This window comes from Podarcis raffonei, chromosome 11 (genome assembly GCF_027172205.1).
Source record: "Podarcis raffonei isolate rPodRaf1 chromosome 11, rPodRaf1.pri, whole genome shotgun sequence".
In the NCBI taxonomy this organism is placed as follows: Eukaryota; Metazoa; Chordata; class Lepidosauria; order Squamata; family Lacertidae; genus Podarcis; species Podarcis raffonei.
Genome location: NC_070612.1, coordinates 23,142,357 through 23,161,298, shown reverse-complemented (window position 1 = coordinate 23,161,298; position 18,942 = coordinate 23,142,357). Strand labels below are relative to the sequence as shown.

The window sequence follows — 18,942 nt, the reverse complement described above, 5'->3', positions numbered from 1 at the left end:
AACCCCAGGCTTTATATACACAATACATTTAAAGCACACACAAAATCCTGGGAACTGTAGTTTACCCCTCACAGAGCTACAGTTCCCAGCAACCTTAACAAACAGTGCCCATAATTCTTTGAGGGGAGAAATGTACTACAAATCTGCTTCAAAGGTATCAGGCAGGATTCAGCTAATGAGTCCTATCAATGGAATCTCTGAGCAAGGGCAGGTTATAAATCTGAACTGGAATTTGTGAGACTAGAATCAGCTAGTCATGCAGTCTTTGTTCACTGTTCTAAATTAAGTTCAGAACAAACAAACCCTAGATTAGGTTTCAGTTTACATAATCCTCAATCTGATACATATCACATTCAAAGAGTCACGGACTATATATAAAAGAGAGTTCTTTAGATATCTAAGTGCAGTTTGAGAGATCTACCTTTGCATGCACATTCATTTTTTTCTGTCCCTTAATAGTATCTGATCAAACATATTTTGCAGGTTTTAGTAGTACTTCAAGAACCTGCAAAGCCTGTTTTGCCAGAGATCAATTGAAGCAGGCAAAATTATGTATACCCAAGGAGCCTATCATATCATCATTAGGTACAGCCTTAGAGCTGTGGTGGTCGTCCGTTTGTTCTGGATTATTGCCAGATTCACTTGCAAAAGAGGTTCATGGTTTTCCTTAAAATACCACCACGTACTGAAAAAAATCATTCTGGATACAAGATGTAACAATCACACAACTGCCCTACTAAATGGCAATGCACTATGAATCCTCTGTGCCTTTCATATCAATATGCTCTCCATTTTTTAGGACAGTCATCTAGGAAGGTGGAAATTTAGCAATGTTTCCCCCCAGTCTTCTGAATATTACATTTCTCTGCCCTTCCCCACCCTCCGGTTAACGACCACAACTAGCCTTCTTTCCTGTGCTGTGAAGTGTGAGAGTGAAAATGTTTAAGCCTCTTTTCCGATAAATTTTCAGCAAACTGCAGTACACTTCCTGTAAAGGTTTAGCAGAAGCTCACTACTTTGAGAACAATCCTCTTGCTGCAACCGTACAGAGTTTAGGATATTGGTTGGTTGGTGGGGTTTTTTTAAGTTAAAACTAGAACCCACAACCAGTGTATAAATGTAGCTGGTTCTCTTAACCAGTTTGTGAGCTTCAACTTTATCTATGTGTAACATTTTATTTAAGATAATCTTTTTTCGAATATTGGAGAATGCTGCTGGGATATATGTTTATCATGACTTAGCAGACATATCAATAGGTCTAAAAATAGCATACCAGTTGAAAAATGAATATTAATTCTGTGTACTTTCACTATTGCAAGAATTTTATATGCAGAAATGTAGAAACATCCTTTTTAAGTCTAGGAAGTAACTATTGCACAAATTATGGGAACGGAATGAAATTCTTAAATTAACAGCTATATTGAAAGAACTAACAGGATTATGTTGCAAAAAGTAACCTACAGACATGGATCCCTGTGATTAAATATATTAGACAGAAGTTAGTTTTTAAAGGAACAGAGGTAGAATTAAAGTACTCTGAATTACTTTTTGTATGTTCAGTATGTTTGTGTGTGTTTTTGTGTGTGTGCAGATAAATTGGTGTTGTATAATAATTAAACATAATGTGTAGTGTTAAACCTGATTTTTGAGAATAGAAGTATATGATCTTGTGAAAATTGCAGAAGTTGGGATATAAATTTGTGGGCAGAATTACGTGTTTTAAATATGGGTGTGATGGGTGACAGTGTTTATTTAATAGTATTTTAATTAAAAATATTTTTTCAAAAGTCTCAAGTTTTGTTTTTGTTTTTTAAGTAGAGATTCTAAAGCGCTATAGTTTTCTTTTCTCACCATGCATTTATTAATTATTATTATTATTATTATTATTATTATTATTATTATTATTATTATTTATTCTTTAAAGATCTGAGTTTGTCCATCAAGTTTCCAACCAGAACAATAAATTCCTGAAGAAGGAAGGCAAATTCAGCATGCTTAACCAAATCTTCTGCAAAAAGAAGAAGGAGGATTGGAAGTCAAACCCAAAAGACAAGAAAAGAGAGAGATCTCAGAGGGACGAAACCTCGGAGGTGGATGACATTATCACCACATTTGACTGCATTATGGATGCCAGCTGCAAAGGCTCCTCTGAGGAATGTGTCACAGCGATTGACTTCAAACGAAGAAGCGCGGACACCAAGAAGTACCTCATCTCAGAGAATAACCCCTCAGACTGCAATGGCCTTCCACCAATAAGAGCCCAGAGTCTCCCGCCCATTACTGTGGGTCATTCTTTTTTAACAGCTTCTCACACGACAACCCCTAGCATGAATTTGGGTACTGACATCCACCATTTTGTACACCGGTCCCAAAAAAGCAGAAGTGAGCATGATTTGTCAGATCAAAGGAGCAGGTGTCAAACCCTGGACAATCCTTGGAAAGTTGACACTAACCAAATACTCACATGTAAAGTCTGGACAGCAATGCCTTCTGATAATAAACTGGTAGAAGGATTGTACCCAGAAAGATCCAGTCATGTGCTGTTGTGCCCTCCCCATCTTCCCCACCTGCCCAATTCTCCATCAGGTAATTCCCCCCCCCCCCTGTATTTATTGCATGTGATCCATGAAGGCCCATAAGTGCTTAGAATGGCATCATTGCATGCAGCAGTCAGAGCTGGGCTCAGTATGACAATTTCCATACTGAAGAGTCAAGCCCCTATTAAGCTGAACTGTGGCTTTTTTCTTCAGAAGTGGGAATGAATAAACCCCACACAGTTCACATCATTCTCTTCCACACACTCGTCATCCGTCCCCTTTCTGGACATAATAATGCATATACTCTTTTAGTTCCCAATACTCAAACCAGGGGATCAAGGAAGTAGGATGGTTTTGTTTCAAATAAGGCCAGATCCACTCCAAGCACTGGTCTAGCCATAGCATTACTATAATACCATTTCATTCCTTTTATATTACTTTTCAGTAATAAAAATTACAGTTTTGTTTTGTTTTTAATAACCAAATTCTTAATTTAGCGCTACCTTCTGTTACCATCATGCATGAATGGCCAAGTTACAATGTAAGCCTTTATTCCATACAGATATCTAAATTAATGGGGGGCAGATTTGCACATGTACTAATTTGTCCCCATTTGTGAAATACCATCCTTCTTTCTATTCTTCTGGCACCAAACTTCACAGTTATTAGGAACCTGGTAATAACTGTTTCATTTTCCCAGCCAGGTTTTTTAGCTGGGATGGATGAGTTTGAATATTTTGAATATACAGCTGTACCTTGGTTGTTGAACTTAATCCGTTCCGGGAGTCCGTTCAACTCCTGAAACCGTTCAAAAACTAAGGCATGGCTTCCAATTAGCTGCAGGCGCTTCCTGCACTCAAGCGGAAGCCGCGTTGGATGTTTGGCTTCTGAAAAATGTTCACAGACCGGAACACTTATGTCCAGGTTTGTGGCATTCAGGAGCCGATTTGTTCAGGAGCCAAGCCGTTCAAGTACCAAGGTACCACTGTATATCATAAAACACAACCACAAAATAATAGCAAATGGTTGTGTGTATCTGCAAGGCATCTGGAATGGCTTCTGGTTTGTGTTTTTAGAAATGAGCACTTACTGGATTTAGAACTGGCATTTATTCCAATGACAGTGTCTGTGGTTAGTGCTGTGGCATTGTGTGTTACACAGTTTTACCACTGGCACAGGCAATTTCTCTTGGATTGCTTTCATGAATATCATGGCTCAAGCATGCACAATCTGTTATATTTCAATTGATACTTTCAAAAATTGGAATGGAAACTCATGAAAGCTGTAAGCTTACACTGGTGAGATCTCTACTGAGAACTAGTTCCTTGGCTCACATTCTATAGCAAAAATTAACCATCCTGGTACATTTTAGTATCACAACTGGTGAGCACTGGACTGTTGTTCATGGTGCAGATCTTACAAGGTATCACAAAACCTAAAGTGCGGTTGGGGTACATGTTCATCATGGGTTAAAAAGCCCATATTTTGCTGTTACTGCAAAGCTCTTATGGAGTTCCTGAAATTTAAGGCCAAACTAGATGTAATGTGAGCAATTGCCTGTGATTTTTATTATGCTAGCTAGCAGGTCTAGGATGTGTTTACTAGCCATGATGGCTGTGCCCTGATGCCACTTTAAGAAGAATTATGCCTCTGAATGTCAATTGCTGTGAATCACAGTTGGGCAGAATATTGCTGTTCTCATGTCCTGCTTGCCATATGCCTCTGATTGGCCACTATGAAAACAGGATGCTAGACTGGATGGGTCTTTAACCTGATCCCGCAGGTCTCTTCTTATTTTCTCTTATAACTCTTTCCTCTTATGCCCTTTCCCCAAGATAAACCATGCCTGCTCTGAGGTAGGGAGACAGCAGCACTATCTGCATGTAGGATAATACTGCTTTGTTGATCACTTGGGAGGTGAGAGAAAGGAAAGGGGCTTACAGAATCAATCTGGGCCCTCCTTTCCCCCTGCCCTCCCCCCCATATCCCACCCTTGTTAGGCTCAGTGTCTTTTCGAAACAAACACAATTTGTGTGTCTGTATTTTCCTCCCATTTCAGGGAAAAGCTTTCAACAAGCAATTCTAGAACGACCCAAAGTAAAAGAACTAACCCCCATTCGGAACAACTTGGCTCCCATACTAAACCACTGTGTTCAGAAAGGTAAGAGTATTATCTATGTGTAATCTGTAAAAAATGATGGTTTACTGGCCACTTCCTCATCCCCCACCCCCCAAAAATGCTTAATCCAGATCATCTAAAAAATATTCTGCAAAGCTTCAGGTCAGGTGTGGGGAAGCTTTGGCCTTCCAAATGTTGCTGCACTATGACTCCCATCATCCCTGACTATTGGCCACGCTTGCTGGGGCTGATGGTGTGACGGCACAACAGCACTTTTTTCCCCTGGTGCCGTTGGGCCTGCCCTCACTTAAATATAGTGCATCCACCTCACAGAACACCAATTCCTACAAACTACCCCAGATTATCTTGTGAGGGACTTGTGTGAGGGAAAACTTAATAATTTGGAGTCTCAGGCAGGATTTGATCAAATAAACAAGAAAGATTTTATTAAACAAAGGAAGTTTATGACACAATGTGGGTAAAACATAGGATTAGGAACCCTGACCATTAGGTCCAGTCGTGGCTGACTCTGGGGTTGCGGCACTCATCTCGCTTTATTGGCCGAGGGAGCCAGCATACAGCTTCCAGGTCATGTGGCCAGCATGACTAAGCCGCTTCTGGTGAACCAGAGCAGCGCATGGAAATGCCATTTAGCTTCCCGCCAGAGCGGTACCTATTTATCTACTTGCACTTTGACGTGCTTTCAAACTGCTAGGTTGGCAGGAGCAGGGACCGAGCAACGGGAGCTCACCCCATCGCAGGGATTTGAACCGCCGACCTTCTGATCGGCAAGTCCTAGGCTCAGTGGTTTAACCCGCAGCGCCACCTGCGTCCCTTAAAACATAGGATACTTCAGATTATATTGTTATTTCACTTCAGTTCTTCCTCAGTTATTGCACAGTCGTTGCCTCTTAATACTTTGGTTCTTAAACAAGGTCGTACTTCCTGTCAGTTACCCACCCCTTTTACAACCCTGCTCCTGAGGTACTCCAAGTAACAGACCCAAGTGATCACCACACCCCTCTTAACTGGTTTGGGAGTCTTCTCTTTTTGTAGAAGAATCTAGCCCCTCCTCACTGGAATGAGTCCTAAGTAGACTGTATCCTCACAGCTTCTACTTCTCCTGGCTCAGTCTTAGCCTCCCAGTTAATTCCTGGCCTATTACTGTCACAGGACACCACACACTGTCCTTCATACTAAGCTCAGAGACTCCTTTCTCTATCTTTGATATATTCCTCAGTGTGGATGTTTCTACAGTACCCAGAATCAACTCTCTCATCTCACTCCCTATCTCTCAACCTATTCTCCCAACCTCTATCCCAGCCAAAAACTGTTTCTCCAAATCCTCTCCTTTTCCACTCCCCCTCCTGGAACCCCGGCCAATCATAAGCTGCCGTTCATTAGCCATTTGCTGGCAGGGAAAAAGAAAACACTCGGTGAACCAACCTGCCCAGCAAAAACAAACTTTTCCATCACGATGGGAGCTGTATTTCAGCAACAGCTGGAGGGCCAAAGGTTTCCCAGAATTGTGTTAGGTTGTGACCATTGCTTATCCTATTCTTTATTTCTTACTATCAGAACCAGTACTGTGCACCAATAAATTCCTGTTGCAGTGCTGGAACAGCAGGCTATACTATATTGTAGTACAGTATAGACCTTGTAATGTTGAAAGCCTGGGTGGAAAATGTTCAAAACAAACGTTGGTGTTTTTGTCTGAATCACTTAAAACTCCTGCAAACAAAGTGATTTCTCCAGTAGTTTACCACAAACTCAATTTCCCCCAGTAGTCAGCATGTTGCTTCAGTGGTTTACAGTAGCAAGTGGTGAGGCAAAATATCAGTTGCCTAGCTAGCAGAAGCACTCTATTTGGAGCACAATGTTTGCATGGCTTTTCTGGTATTTTAAAAAAAAGAAGTTAATAATTATTCTGTTGTACAAACAGGAATCACATTTTGAAGCTATAATGGGTAACTATACTGTGATCTGAAAAAAATAGGCAATACTAGCTGTCAGAGCAATATAATATAAAAACAGTCAGTCTGAAACCACATCCCGATAAGAGCCAATGTGTGACTTGCATTTTGATTAGTTGATTAGAGGAGCTGAGAACCTTTTACATTAAGCACGATGTTGATTAGTAAAGGCATATCAAGATAAAATTTCTAGCCTTTTCCTACTATGGAGAACGGGTTCCTGCCAAGACAGAGAGAATTTGAATTAAGTTAAATTCAGGTTTAAATGTATATTATAACAAGAAGTGAACTGCACAAAAAGACATAGTGGGTTTTTAAAAAATCGAAAAGAAAAAGGGTGGAAAGCTGTATAGCTTAGGAGAAAACTTTAAAACCTGAACTTTTTAATGGTAAAAATTAAAGAAAAACAAAGAAGATTGGGTGTAAAAAGTAAAGAGGAACCACTTAAAAATAGAACTGCAAAAGAGAAGTATGTTATTCAGTGTTTATAACAAGTAGAATTGGCATAAAAAGAGAATAATGATGTCTAAATGTTTCAGGAAATGATATTTCCACATATCATTCTTTGTATGAAAACCTGTTCACCCCTGCTTTGGAGGAAGGCCTTGAACACAAATAAATATATTTCCCCTCCAAAGCTGCTCTTTGCTTTTGGGATATTTAGTACCTTTAGCACCAAAGGCAGTATCCCTTGAAATGTGGATAGCTGCTTCAGAATGAACATTTTGGTTTTAATGTTATAAGGAGAGTAACAGAGAGAATTAAACTTTCCTCTACTTTCCTTCTCCACTTGCCATTTTCCTGAAGCTCCTCAGACTTTCCCTGTTGCAACTATTTACATACAGTTAATTGCATGCAATTATTAGTGTCATGTCTAATTTGGCTCTGACTTCTGGTGTGAGTGGAGGGATTTGTTTTGCAAAGAAGCAGAAAATAAACCAAACTCAAATGCCTTTTACTCCCCGGCAAAGGAAACTTGCTTATGTAATGATAAGCAGAAGTCACGTAATCTCTCAGTAATTGCCACACTCAGCAAATAAAGTGTTCATTATTAGCTGCTGTGCATTTGGTTGGAGAAAATGAAGAGCCTTAGAAGCAAGAATAATTTGATCTCTATTCTTAGCTATATCAAAATAAAGCTGGCCAAATATTTGTAATATTGGTTTTGTTGTTTTTTTAAAAAAGCATATCCATTGCAAAACAGTTAATGTATAGATGAAAAGGTAGATTAGCATAAACTAAAACATCAGAACTGAACAGCAGCAGCAAAAGGAGTACTTGTAAAACATAATTGGATATTAGAAAAAGTTTAAGGAAATAAGGTTTTAAGTTTATGTTATTTATTAAATTTGTATTTAAATTTGTATCATCCAAAAATCACAGGCAGTTCACAACATCCATTTACAAAATACAAACACAAAATACATGACAAAACAAACAAACTAAAGCAAACCAATACCCCTCCCCCCCCCACTCTCACAAGTACGCAACGGTGGCTGCCAGGATACTGCTAGCGCAAAACTGGAAAACTCCTAACATCCCAACCGTTAGAGAATGGCAAATTAAATTATTCGAGTATATAGAATTAGCAAAGATGACACAGAAAATCAGACATCAAAAAAGTATAAAGTTTATTAATGACTGGAACAAATTTACAACATACATTGAAGCAAATCTAGGAAATATTAAAATCACAGTAGGTGAAATATAAAACCTGCGACGTACAGATTTAGCCAAATAAAACTGCAGAGAGGTATTGTGTTTGTATAGCCCAAACCGAGATGGAGGGAAGTCAATTAGTGTTTTAGAGTTGATTTGTTTGTTTAGTTGCTATGTGTGTTGTTGCTTTTTGTGTTTTTTTTTCTTTTTAGTTTGTATTTTTCTATGTTTTGTTTTTCAATGTTTTTATGTTTTATGTAGTAAAGAACTCAATAAAAAGGAAAAAAAATAAAAGGCCATAGATTGTTCAATCAGTCAAAGGCCTGGCTATAGAGAAATGCTTTTGCCTGGTGCCTACAGGGACGCGGGTGCCACTGTGGGTTAAACCACAGAGCCTAGGACTTGCCGATCAGAAGGTCGGTGGTTCAAATCCCCGTGACGGGGTGAGCTCCTGTTGCTCAGTCCCTGTTCCTGCCAACCTAGCAGTTCAAAAGCACGTCAAAGTGCAAGTGGATAAATAGGTACCGCTCTGGCGGGAAGGTAAACGGCATTTCCGTGCGCTGCTCTGGTTTGCCAGAAGTGGCTTAGTCATGCTGGCCACATGACCCAGAAGCTTTCTGTAGACAAACGCTGGCTCCCTCAGCCTATAGAGCAAGATGAGTGCCACAACCCCAGAGTCGGCCACGACTGGACCTAATGGTCAGGGGTCCCTTTACCCTTTACCTTTAAAAGATATGTAATGAAGGCTCCGCTCCAGGAGAACCTCCTGTTGGTGTTATGTACTGAGTTGAATAGGATCCAAAAGGCAGCAGTCTGATTGGTCCTAGAACAATAGGATCCAAAAGGCAGCAGTCTGATTGGTCCTAGAACAATAGGATTCATCCCTCCTCACCACTATGAGCTGAATAAAGAGCATGAAATCACTTTGCGACTCTGAGTATATTTCACCTCCCTAGGGAGAGCATTCCACAAACAGGGAGTCACCACAGAACAGGGATGAATTCAGTTTTGTCTATGTTCAACTATAGTTTGTGTTGTGGCATTCTAGATGAGACTACAGATAAGAGAATTATAAGGGGATGTCAGACATGCCTACCCCTCCACATACCATGATCTCAATTCAAAAGCCACATACTGGGTTGACATCTTCATCAAGCTGTCCAGTACAACTCCAGGGTCTGGAGTACAACCAGTTCAGACCTAATTAGCATATATGCATAATTAGGGGTGAGGTTGCCTTAGTGGTTTGCAAGAGGCAAGTACCCAGTCTGCCCATGGAAAGCAAGAACAGTTGACGTGTTAAGTGTGCATAGTAGAACAGTTAGACAGAGCAGCAGAATGCCAGTATTACGATGGTGCATCTTAAAGCAGTTATGAGCAAGTCATACATACATATTGCCTGCAGCATAGCCCACTAGAGTGCACTAAAAATATACATCTGACAAGCTGCATTATCTCTTGGTTTGTTCTCTCTCTTTGCTTTCTTCCAGCCCAGCTACCACCCAGCCAAGCTTCTCAGGGTGTCAAGGAGACAAAGTTATTGTCTTTAAACTCATTACGGACTGGCGCCTCTGTTCTCCCACCAGCACTTACCACAAAATCCCCCAAAGCAGGATTCTCTCGGAGTAATTTGCTGTACTCTTTCTTACCAGTGCTGTCAGCAGAGCCTCTCCAGACAAGCCGAGTCCTGCCTGCCATTCCAAGCCAGAAGGAACCCCGCCTCGCGGAAGCACTTAACCAATCGCACTGCAAACCAAACAGCGACAATTAGCTGAAGAATCCCGGGCCGTCCAACAACTGGCAGATATAGAACATTTGTACACATTGCTTTCCAATCCATTGTCAATGAGGGAGTTAGCAAACAGACTGTTTTAAAATTCATGCAGCACATCGCAGCAATCTATTGGGGGCATTTATTTAACTTAATAATATATTGGGAAAGTGCTAGCAAATGTGCTGTGGAAACAGAAGGGAGACAATGAAAACACGGTTTTTCTTAACTTTGTTATTTAGGAGCCAAGCAAGAGTGCCTGTTTCCAGTGCCCATTCAAATGTACTTAATATTTAGCACATGTACATCTCTTTGAGGTCTGATTTGCATACGGTGCCACCTTCAGAAGGCCACTCAAAAGGATCTACCTGTGCAGGTACTCCAAACACCAGGCATTGCATTTAACTGAGTTGTAAGACATACATATGCAGCATTTATGTGCCAGTATTCTGTGGCCCAGATGGCAGCCATGTTCATGTGCAAATGCTCCAAACTTAGTCACCACACAGGCTAAGAACCTTTTAAACAGGATGTCCCTTATATAAAGCATGCACCCAGGTAAGTGCCTTTCAGAACTATCCCCACACAATGGTCTTGTTCATTCATCATGATAGGCTACAGGTTGTCTTCAACCATGGTTTAATTAAGAACACCCCTGCCCTGCTTCTATTCCTTCTTTGTATTTTTCTGTTTTGTGGCTCATGGTTTGTTTGAACCAAGAAAATCACGATCCAGGTTCAGATGATGAAAGCCATACTATGGCTTATTTGGGTGCCGTGCGGGGGGGGGGTGTGTGATATAAGCAGGAGAGGAATGGCAAGGGGAACAGCATGGCAGGAAGCAAGCACATTCATGATTAAAGAATGGTTTAAGGCAAACAGGCTTGTTATCCTGTGCAAACCAGGCCAAATGGCTGACCCATTTCAATCATCTCTAAGACCACTTTGAAGGTTGCATTGACTAGTAGGAGTTAAGCACTCTTAACCTCCAGCAGTTTGTACCCTGAGTGTTGGCTAGGATTTTCTTTTCTTTTTCCTCTTTAATTGGCAAAGGTTTTTAATATATCGAAACAAAATATAAACCAACAGTAAAAAAAATGTTGACTATGACTGTAGAAGATCTATGAACTATAAATAAAACTCATACTTTATAAATTTCTTGATGTTGGATTGTCAAGAAATATGCATTTCCTGTGTTAGGAAGTGTTGGTCCCTGTGATCTCTGTGCTAAATATAGTGCAGAAAAGGGCAGACCAACGAAGAGCATTGCCTTTTCAGTTGTATAGTTGATGATTGCAAAAGAAATATATATAATGTATATATTTGCAAATGTACATATCTGCATTCAGCAAACGCGCTTGGGGATTTCTCCACACAATCCGTTTAAACTTATTTGTGGTGCTTTTTCAAGCCATTGCAGCAGCACTGCTATATTGCTCTGTTCACAGTTACTCAGTTTTGCCAGCACCACCATGACAAATAAAGTATCGCTATCTAGGGCTTTTTGCTACAAGGGCATGTGTGGAATTATTATTCTTATTATCATAGTTGTTATTGTTATTTATTAAATTTCAATACCACCCTTCAGCTGAAGATCACAGGGCAGTTTACAATATAAAAACACAAAAATATGCAAACCACAATAACAAACGAAAACAATAAACCCACCCACACACACACACCGACATAGATTGCTTAAATAGGCAAAGGTCTGGGAGGAGGAGAATGTTTTGGCCTGGTGCGTAAAGATATGTCATGATATACAACACATTCACCAAAGTTTGAAAGGCTGTGGCCTGGTGATTTTGTGTGCTATTTGTTGCTGGGCATCCTCAGGGCCCTACTTTCCCTTCCTGCAGTTCTTTATCTTTAAACTGGACTTGGACCAGTCAGCCCTTCAAATAAAGCACTGTCCTCTGTTATGTAGGGCGCAAAGTCACCATTCATTTTCCTTCCTTCCTGCTTTCCTTTTAGAAATAAACAAATAATATTGTTCATTTGCCAGTAAGTGTGGCTAGAAGAATAAGGCATAACTATACAGATTTTCATACTCTTATCTAAAGGAGGTCACACAAACCTATGGGCAGATAAAATCCCTTCCACCACCATCCCACTTCCTGCTCAGAGGGATCTGCTTCTTCTCAGGTTACTCCTTCTCTGGAAGTTCAGATCCTATTCCTCCATCTCACAAAGGTCATAGTTATTCATAAATCCCTTTCTATCTTCATTGTATCTAGCCTAGGTATGTACCTACCTACTAAATTCATAGGGAAATTTCTAAAATCTCTCCCGGACTCTTCTCCCTAAATCTAGTCCCTAGTCCCTCCCAGGCTATTCTCCCTAAATCTGAGGGTCTGTGCTTGGGTGACTGACCTGACACCCCAAGCCCTGTTGAATTTTAAGCTTACAATAGGCACTTGCAGATGGCCTCTTGAGAAGGCTATCAACATCTGCTACTAGCTAAGATATCTGTGCAGACCCTCCAAGTGTCCCTATTTTCCAGGGACGTCCCTGATTTAGAGAAGCCATCCCGTTTTCTCATTTGATCCCAGAATGTCCCAATTTTCCTTAGGCATTGGAGAAATGTTGGAGGGTATGGAATTATGCGACACCCCCCCAAGGTGTATGAAGGCAATCCTGTATAGGGAAGGTTTTTCTAAATGTTTAATGTTTTATTGTGTTTTTATATATGTTAGAAGCTGCCCAGAGTGGCTGGGGCAACCCAGTAAGATGTGTGGGGTATAAATAGTAAAAATCACCATGGAATGGGACATCCCTATTTTCGTTGGAGAAATGTTGGAGGGAATATCTGTGTAGTATTGTAGGTGACCACAAGCGGGGAGAGTGCTGTTGTATTAATTTACTTTCTGACATTTTGTTTTCCTACAATTTTAGAAAATCATAGTGAGATTTTGCAAGCTGATTCCAAGCAAAATAGTATACTCTGAAAACTTCAGGCAATGATCTGTCTTTTATTCTCCAAAAGCACCATGCCAGAAATGTTCATGACTTCTTTAACCAATGTAGGGCAATGCCATCATTTTGGTAAGTGAACAATACAACTGCATTACAGTCTGAATCTCTTCACTTAGAAGGGTGTGTCCATTTCATTTTATTGGAAGTGATTGTGGTCCTTAAGCAATAACAACCTTTTTATATGGTGTTTTTTTTAATGGAAGCCAACAAACCAGCTGGTCCTGATTAACACTACTGCTAATTTGTTGCCAAGAAATGCCTTCCTTGTAATTTTGTAGGAATGTGTTTCCTCTTTTTTTATTGCAAAAATTGTAATTATGTTTCCCAGAATATTTCTGAGACAAGGACCAATCATCGCTGAATCGGAGCTCCATCACAATTACCATACCTTCCCCCATCCTTGAGTACAAAGTTCATCAGTGAGGAACAACCTACTGCAATCAAGTACATCAACAGGGGCCACAAGATGAGCAGAAAACAGTCACGGAAACCTGAGAATGTGGGTGGAAATTATACCATCAGCTTTGCTGCATGTCTTCAAAGACTGCAGTGTGGGGAGAGCAGTTAAGCTTCACCATCACCTCACCACCAATTGCCTTCTGTAGCCCCAACTCTCAACAGCTGTTCTCCTAGTTCAGTTCCAAATGAATGGTTTTGATGGAAACACAGTTCTGGGCTGGAGAAAAGAGAAGCAGATGAGGGAGAAATTGAAGGTAGAAGGCAGTACATAAGACAGGGATGAGCAACCTAAGACCCTCCAGACATTCTTGGACCCCAACTTCCATCACCCTCAGCACGGACAATGGTCAGGGATGATTGGAGTTGTAATCCATCAACATCTGAAGTGCTGTATGTTCCCCATAAGGGAAGCATTGAGTGCCTTCCTTCCAACTTCTACTTCTGCTCTGAAAATTATGCATTCTCAGTCCTGCTTTGGAGCTGAAGAACCCTGTATTAAATAATGAAACTCTGTTCCCATCCACCCTGTACATTTAGAGCAGTATAATGCCACTCTAAACAGCCATGGCTTCCTACAAAGAATCCCAGAAACTTGCTGAGAGTTGTTGGGACGCTCCAATTCACAGAGCTACAATTCCCAGTGTGGTTTAGCCGTCAGTCCCTCTTCCCAGGCCACTTACATCTTGGTAGCATAGGTGGGGGTTGGTCACTGGCCCCAAGAGGGTTTACTTGAGCCTGCAGTGAGTTCATTGTGGCAGGAACTATCCTGTTCTTACTGGGCTCCTGAGAAAACAGAGACTTGCCAGCAGCAACTAAAGCAGAATCCAGTCCAAAGTCAGAGCCCAAGCAAACAGAGTCCACAACAAGGGTCAGGTGAGAGGCAAAACCACAGCAGTCTACAAACACTAGAGCTATTTATTGTATCTAAGCAGAACTGTTAAGTTCTCTGAAATTAGTTATTGCCTCAGTTATGTTCTTGGATTTATGTATTCAGTTCAGGAACTGTTTGTACATGTACCTTGCCAAAGGTTAGAAGCAGCTATTGGATAAAAGGCACTCGTGGATGGAATGCTTTTGTTGTGTTTTGTTTTAAAGCCTGAGACTGTGTTGATCTGCAAACAGTATCAGTCATGCCAGGCAGGGCAAAGCAGCCTCACCCCTGAGGTTCTTTCAACTGATTGGTGCAGCAGCAGTAGTGAAGGAAACTTGCTTAACATTTGCACCTAGATGTTCCCGCTTGTTTGTCTTCTCTTTCATCATTTGTGCCTGTTTCTTTCTCCTCCACATCTTCAATGTAGACTTAATTCACATATGGGATACACAAGAGAAACCACTCAAGAGGAGTTTTGGTTTACAAATTTAAAATAGAGTCCTCCCAAAACCAGCTCCAAGATCACAACATGTCAAAGATGTGAGATATATTTTATTTTAATCTTCATTTTATGACCTTTGTTTCTCTTTGGGCTTCTTTTAAACTAAATTCTTCTTTGCCTAATAAATAGGAAGAATGTATGTTTGCTCCCATGTGCTTCTCTCACAAAGCAACACCTTATACTTTTCCAATATGGTGATAATTATTGTGCTTTAAAAAAAATGTGGTCTATAATTGCTGAAGTACAACTTCATATTCTGGTTGCTTCATACAAAGCAAAGGTTTAACATCTATTCAGAGATATCACTTTCTGTAGACAAGAAGCCTTCAGTTAGCTATTCGTAGAATCATAGAATAGTAGAGTTGGAAGGGACCCTGAGGGTCATCTAGTCCAACCCCTGCAATGCAAGAATCAACTAAAGTATCCATGACAGATGGCCATCCAACCTCTCCTTATAAACCTCCAAGGAAGGAGAGTCCACCACCTTCTGAGAAAGTCCATTCCACTGTTGAACAGCTCTTACCATCAGAAGTTCTTCCTGATGTTTAGTCGGAATTGCCTTTTTTGTAATTTGAATACATTGGTTCGAATCTTACCAGTTCTATGAAATCCCCTAAAATATTCACCCACTTCTTATAAGAATCAAGGTTCTGAGTTACAGGAAAAGGCATGGGATGGGCTGCAGTCCATTTTCTTCTTCTTTTGTCAATTTCACAATAATACAACTTGACCTTGACCTTGAAAACAAAAAAAGAGGGGGAATGTTCACCCTTTTCCTGTTTTTGTTCTTTGAACTTTTCAGTTGGGTGAACTCTCTGAAATTACTTTCTTTTCCCTTTTTTAAAAACTCACAAATGCAGAGCAAAAATGAAATGGACAAACAAGTGTTACACCTCAGTTATCATTTTTCTATACAAAAGTGGAAACCGAGTGGAAAATATGTTGCTCAAGCAGCCTTGCACTTTGAGAAATTTAGGTTCATATTTGATCTAATGCTTTATTATTCCGTAGCCTATAATGATTTACATAATCCACATTTGGTTTGGCCATTAGGTAGATGGGGGTTGTGGGTCTCTGCCCCCCCTGACCTAACCACAGTTATTCTACCTGAGCAGGCAGACAGTAAACCAGCCAAAGCACTCCAGCAGGCAATGTGAGTTTGTTCTTGCTTGTGTACGAAAGGAGCAGGCACCAGGTGGAGTAGTGAGTGAGATGCAGACAGCTATTGGAAGACCAAGCTGTATGTGCCACACTGTGACCTGCCTTGGTCGCCTAATATTGCTGCTGTCTCAGCAGAGAATCTGGAATGAGATCAAGCTGCAGTCCAATCAGCTTCCGCACAAGGAATGGGGGTGAAAGCATAATCCTGGCCCGATTGCACTGCCCCAATTCAAAGTGCTGGTTTTGACCTATAAAGCCTTAAACAACTCAGGACCCCAACAACTCATGAACCGCCTCTTCCCATGTTAGCCACCCCAGACCCTGTGATCAGTTTTTTTCATTAGTAGTAGCAGCTGTAGTTGCAGTGCTATTTTGTGTTCTCATTTTGTATTCTTCTGTTGTGAACCACCCTGTGATATTCAGAGGAAGGGCAGTATGCAAGTTTAATAAATAAATACTCTCATTTACTTAAGGCAGTTAAATGTCTTGAACTGATCCTGCTTCATTCTGGCTCTACCAGGAATTGACTGGTAACACCAAGCAGTCGATTCAAATGGGCAATTCCTGAGGTCATCTGTGTTCAGATATAAGTGGATGCTGTTTTGAATAAAGACGGAAGTTTTTAAAAACCGCACTGATTTTAGCCACTGATTTTGTGTACCACGTTGTAGATCACCAGCAGTACCACCCTGGTTGCAACCCAAGGGACATTCCTACTGGCTGTAGACCAGGGATAAGGATCCTCTAACTTCCAGTTGTTGCTGGACTCCCATAACCTCTGAACATTTGTTATCTTGGCTGCAGCTGCTGGGAGTATGGATAAATTAATGCACAATAAAAAAGACAACTGGAGAGACCCTGTGTCAGACCAGTGATCCATCTAGCCCAGTTCCACCTGCATGACTCCATCCTGGAGCCACTCTCAAAGATCTCAAAAGCCCTTCTAGCTGAGATCCATTAACTGAAGATGCCAGGAAGTGAACCAGGGTGACCATCTTTCCTACTTTCCAGAGGAAAGTCATCTATTTGAAAGGCTGCCCATCTAAGGGTGGCTGCAAAAACACCCTAAGAAGGAAGAGCAGGGGCTTTGAAGTTGCCTGTTGACAGTGAACCCCTGGCCAGCAGTCACAAAGGTCACCTGGTCACAATCTTCCCCATTGTGAGATTTAATGCATTTCTATTTAAATTATAGTAATTGTTTCTATGCAAATAAATTAGCACATTGCATATGTATCCTGTTTTGTCTTTTTTGTGACTTGTGTCCTCCTGTTTGGCAATGCATACCTGGCCACCCTGCATTGAACTTGGGATCTTCTGCATGCAAAACATATGCTCCACAGAGTCAGTGGAAAAGAGGTGCCAGAACCAGTGGCGGAGTTAGCTTCATGGGAGCCCGTACTGGTGACCATGCTGTGCACCCGGGGGGCAGGGCGAGCTGTGCAGTGGGACCATTCACCACACACAGGGTTGGCAAGGCGAGCCCCCTGTGGTGTGCCTTTTTGTCACCCACCTCATAGATGACATCCGGGGCATCCTACACCCTTGGCCAGAACTCACCATGAACAGCTCCCTTGTTCTTCTATAATGGCAATGGCACCCACTAGAGAGGTGCTGGAACTGAGTTTCAGCAAGTTCCGGCTGAGAAAAAAAAGCCCTGCACAGAGCTATGGCCAAATCCCTTTTCACAGAGAAACATTTTCACTCAGCACAGACTAGGGCACATTTCTATTACATTACATTCTAACTCTGGCCTTGAAAACATATTTGGGATCTGTTGGTTAAGGAGAGGCTGCCAGTCCCATAATCTCCAGAATCCAGTTTGCCCAAAGAACCAAAATGCTAAAGGGCAGAGTTGTGGTGAACCAACAAAGACTGCTGTGTGGTTTCCCATAGTCTATTGTGTTCCTTATTTACAGCAGAGATGCATTTCTTTGGAAATGTGATGGCTTCATTGCCAAGAATCCCATCCTCTATAATCTGCTCTGCTGAGAAATGTTTGTAAAAAAAATATAGCGGAGTTTGACGGGTGAGCCAAAAAAGCATATGGGAGGACAGATGTGAAGATCTTTTGGGGAACATAATCCCTCTGCTATCGGTCAGTGAAAATAAAGAATGACCTTCCTAGAAACCATTGTCATATCCTGAAATGCTCCTTTCTCTGCAATGTTTCAAGGGCTGTTCTCTCAACGGCACAGCTTTTTCCTGGTAAGTTTAATTAATTTGGTCTTGGCAGTCATGTTAAGGGGAGAAACAGATGCTACTTGGGAAAGCCAGGGCAGGGGTCTCAACCCCATGGTACTTTCATAACATTAATGGAGGCAGTTTCCAGCAACTAGTATTCAGGAGCATTACTGCCTCCAGAAGCAGAGGCTGAACATAGCCAGCATGGCTAGTAGCTGTTGATAGCTTTATATTCCATTAATTTGTTGAAATATACTCTGAGTCGAGAGTGGATTTCATGCTCTTTATTCAGCTCATAGTGGTGAGGAGGAGTGAATGTCCCCTCAAAGTATCTGCTTTATATACATTATTTACACAATGGGCTGCATGTGATTGGCTAATTCCGGAATTCTCCTGTAGGCCAATCAGGTTGTGGATTCACTTCCATCTGGAGCCGGATTGGGTGGCTCCTGCAGACCAATCATACTGCTGCATTGTTCTAGGACCAATCAGACTGCTGCATTCTGAATCCTATTGTTCTAGGACCAATCAGACTGCTGCATTTTGGATCCTATTGTTCTAGGACCAATCAGACTGCTGCATTTTGGATCCTATTCACTCAGTACATAACATTTGTCAAAACCTCCTTCAAAACCATCCAAGTTGGCAGCCATCACTGCCTCCTGTGGGAGCAAGTTCCATAGTTTAAACTATGTTCTGCACGAAGAAGTACTTTCTTTAATCTGCCCTGAATC

The 18,942-nt window shown here is 41.2% G+C and overlaps 1 protein-coding gene across 1 annotated transcript in view; it reads left to right on the top strand.

The window, feature by feature from the left end:
- Positions 1–11,571, top strand: part of ANKRD55 (ankyrin repeat domain 55) — a 37,583-nt gene extending 26,012 nt beyond the window's left edge. The window contains exons 9-11 of the mRNA XM_053408203.1: positions 1,925–2,586; positions 4,597–4,698; positions 9,779–11,571. Coding sequence (XP_053264178.1) covers positions 1,925–2,586; positions 4,597–4,698; positions 9,779–10,059 — 1,045 coding nt within the window. The 3' untranslated portion in view covers positions 10,060–11,571. The remainder of the gene's footprint in view (positions 1–1,924; positions 2,587–4,596; positions 4,699–9,778) is intronic.
- Positions 11,572–18,942: the final 7,371 nt, after the last annotated feature.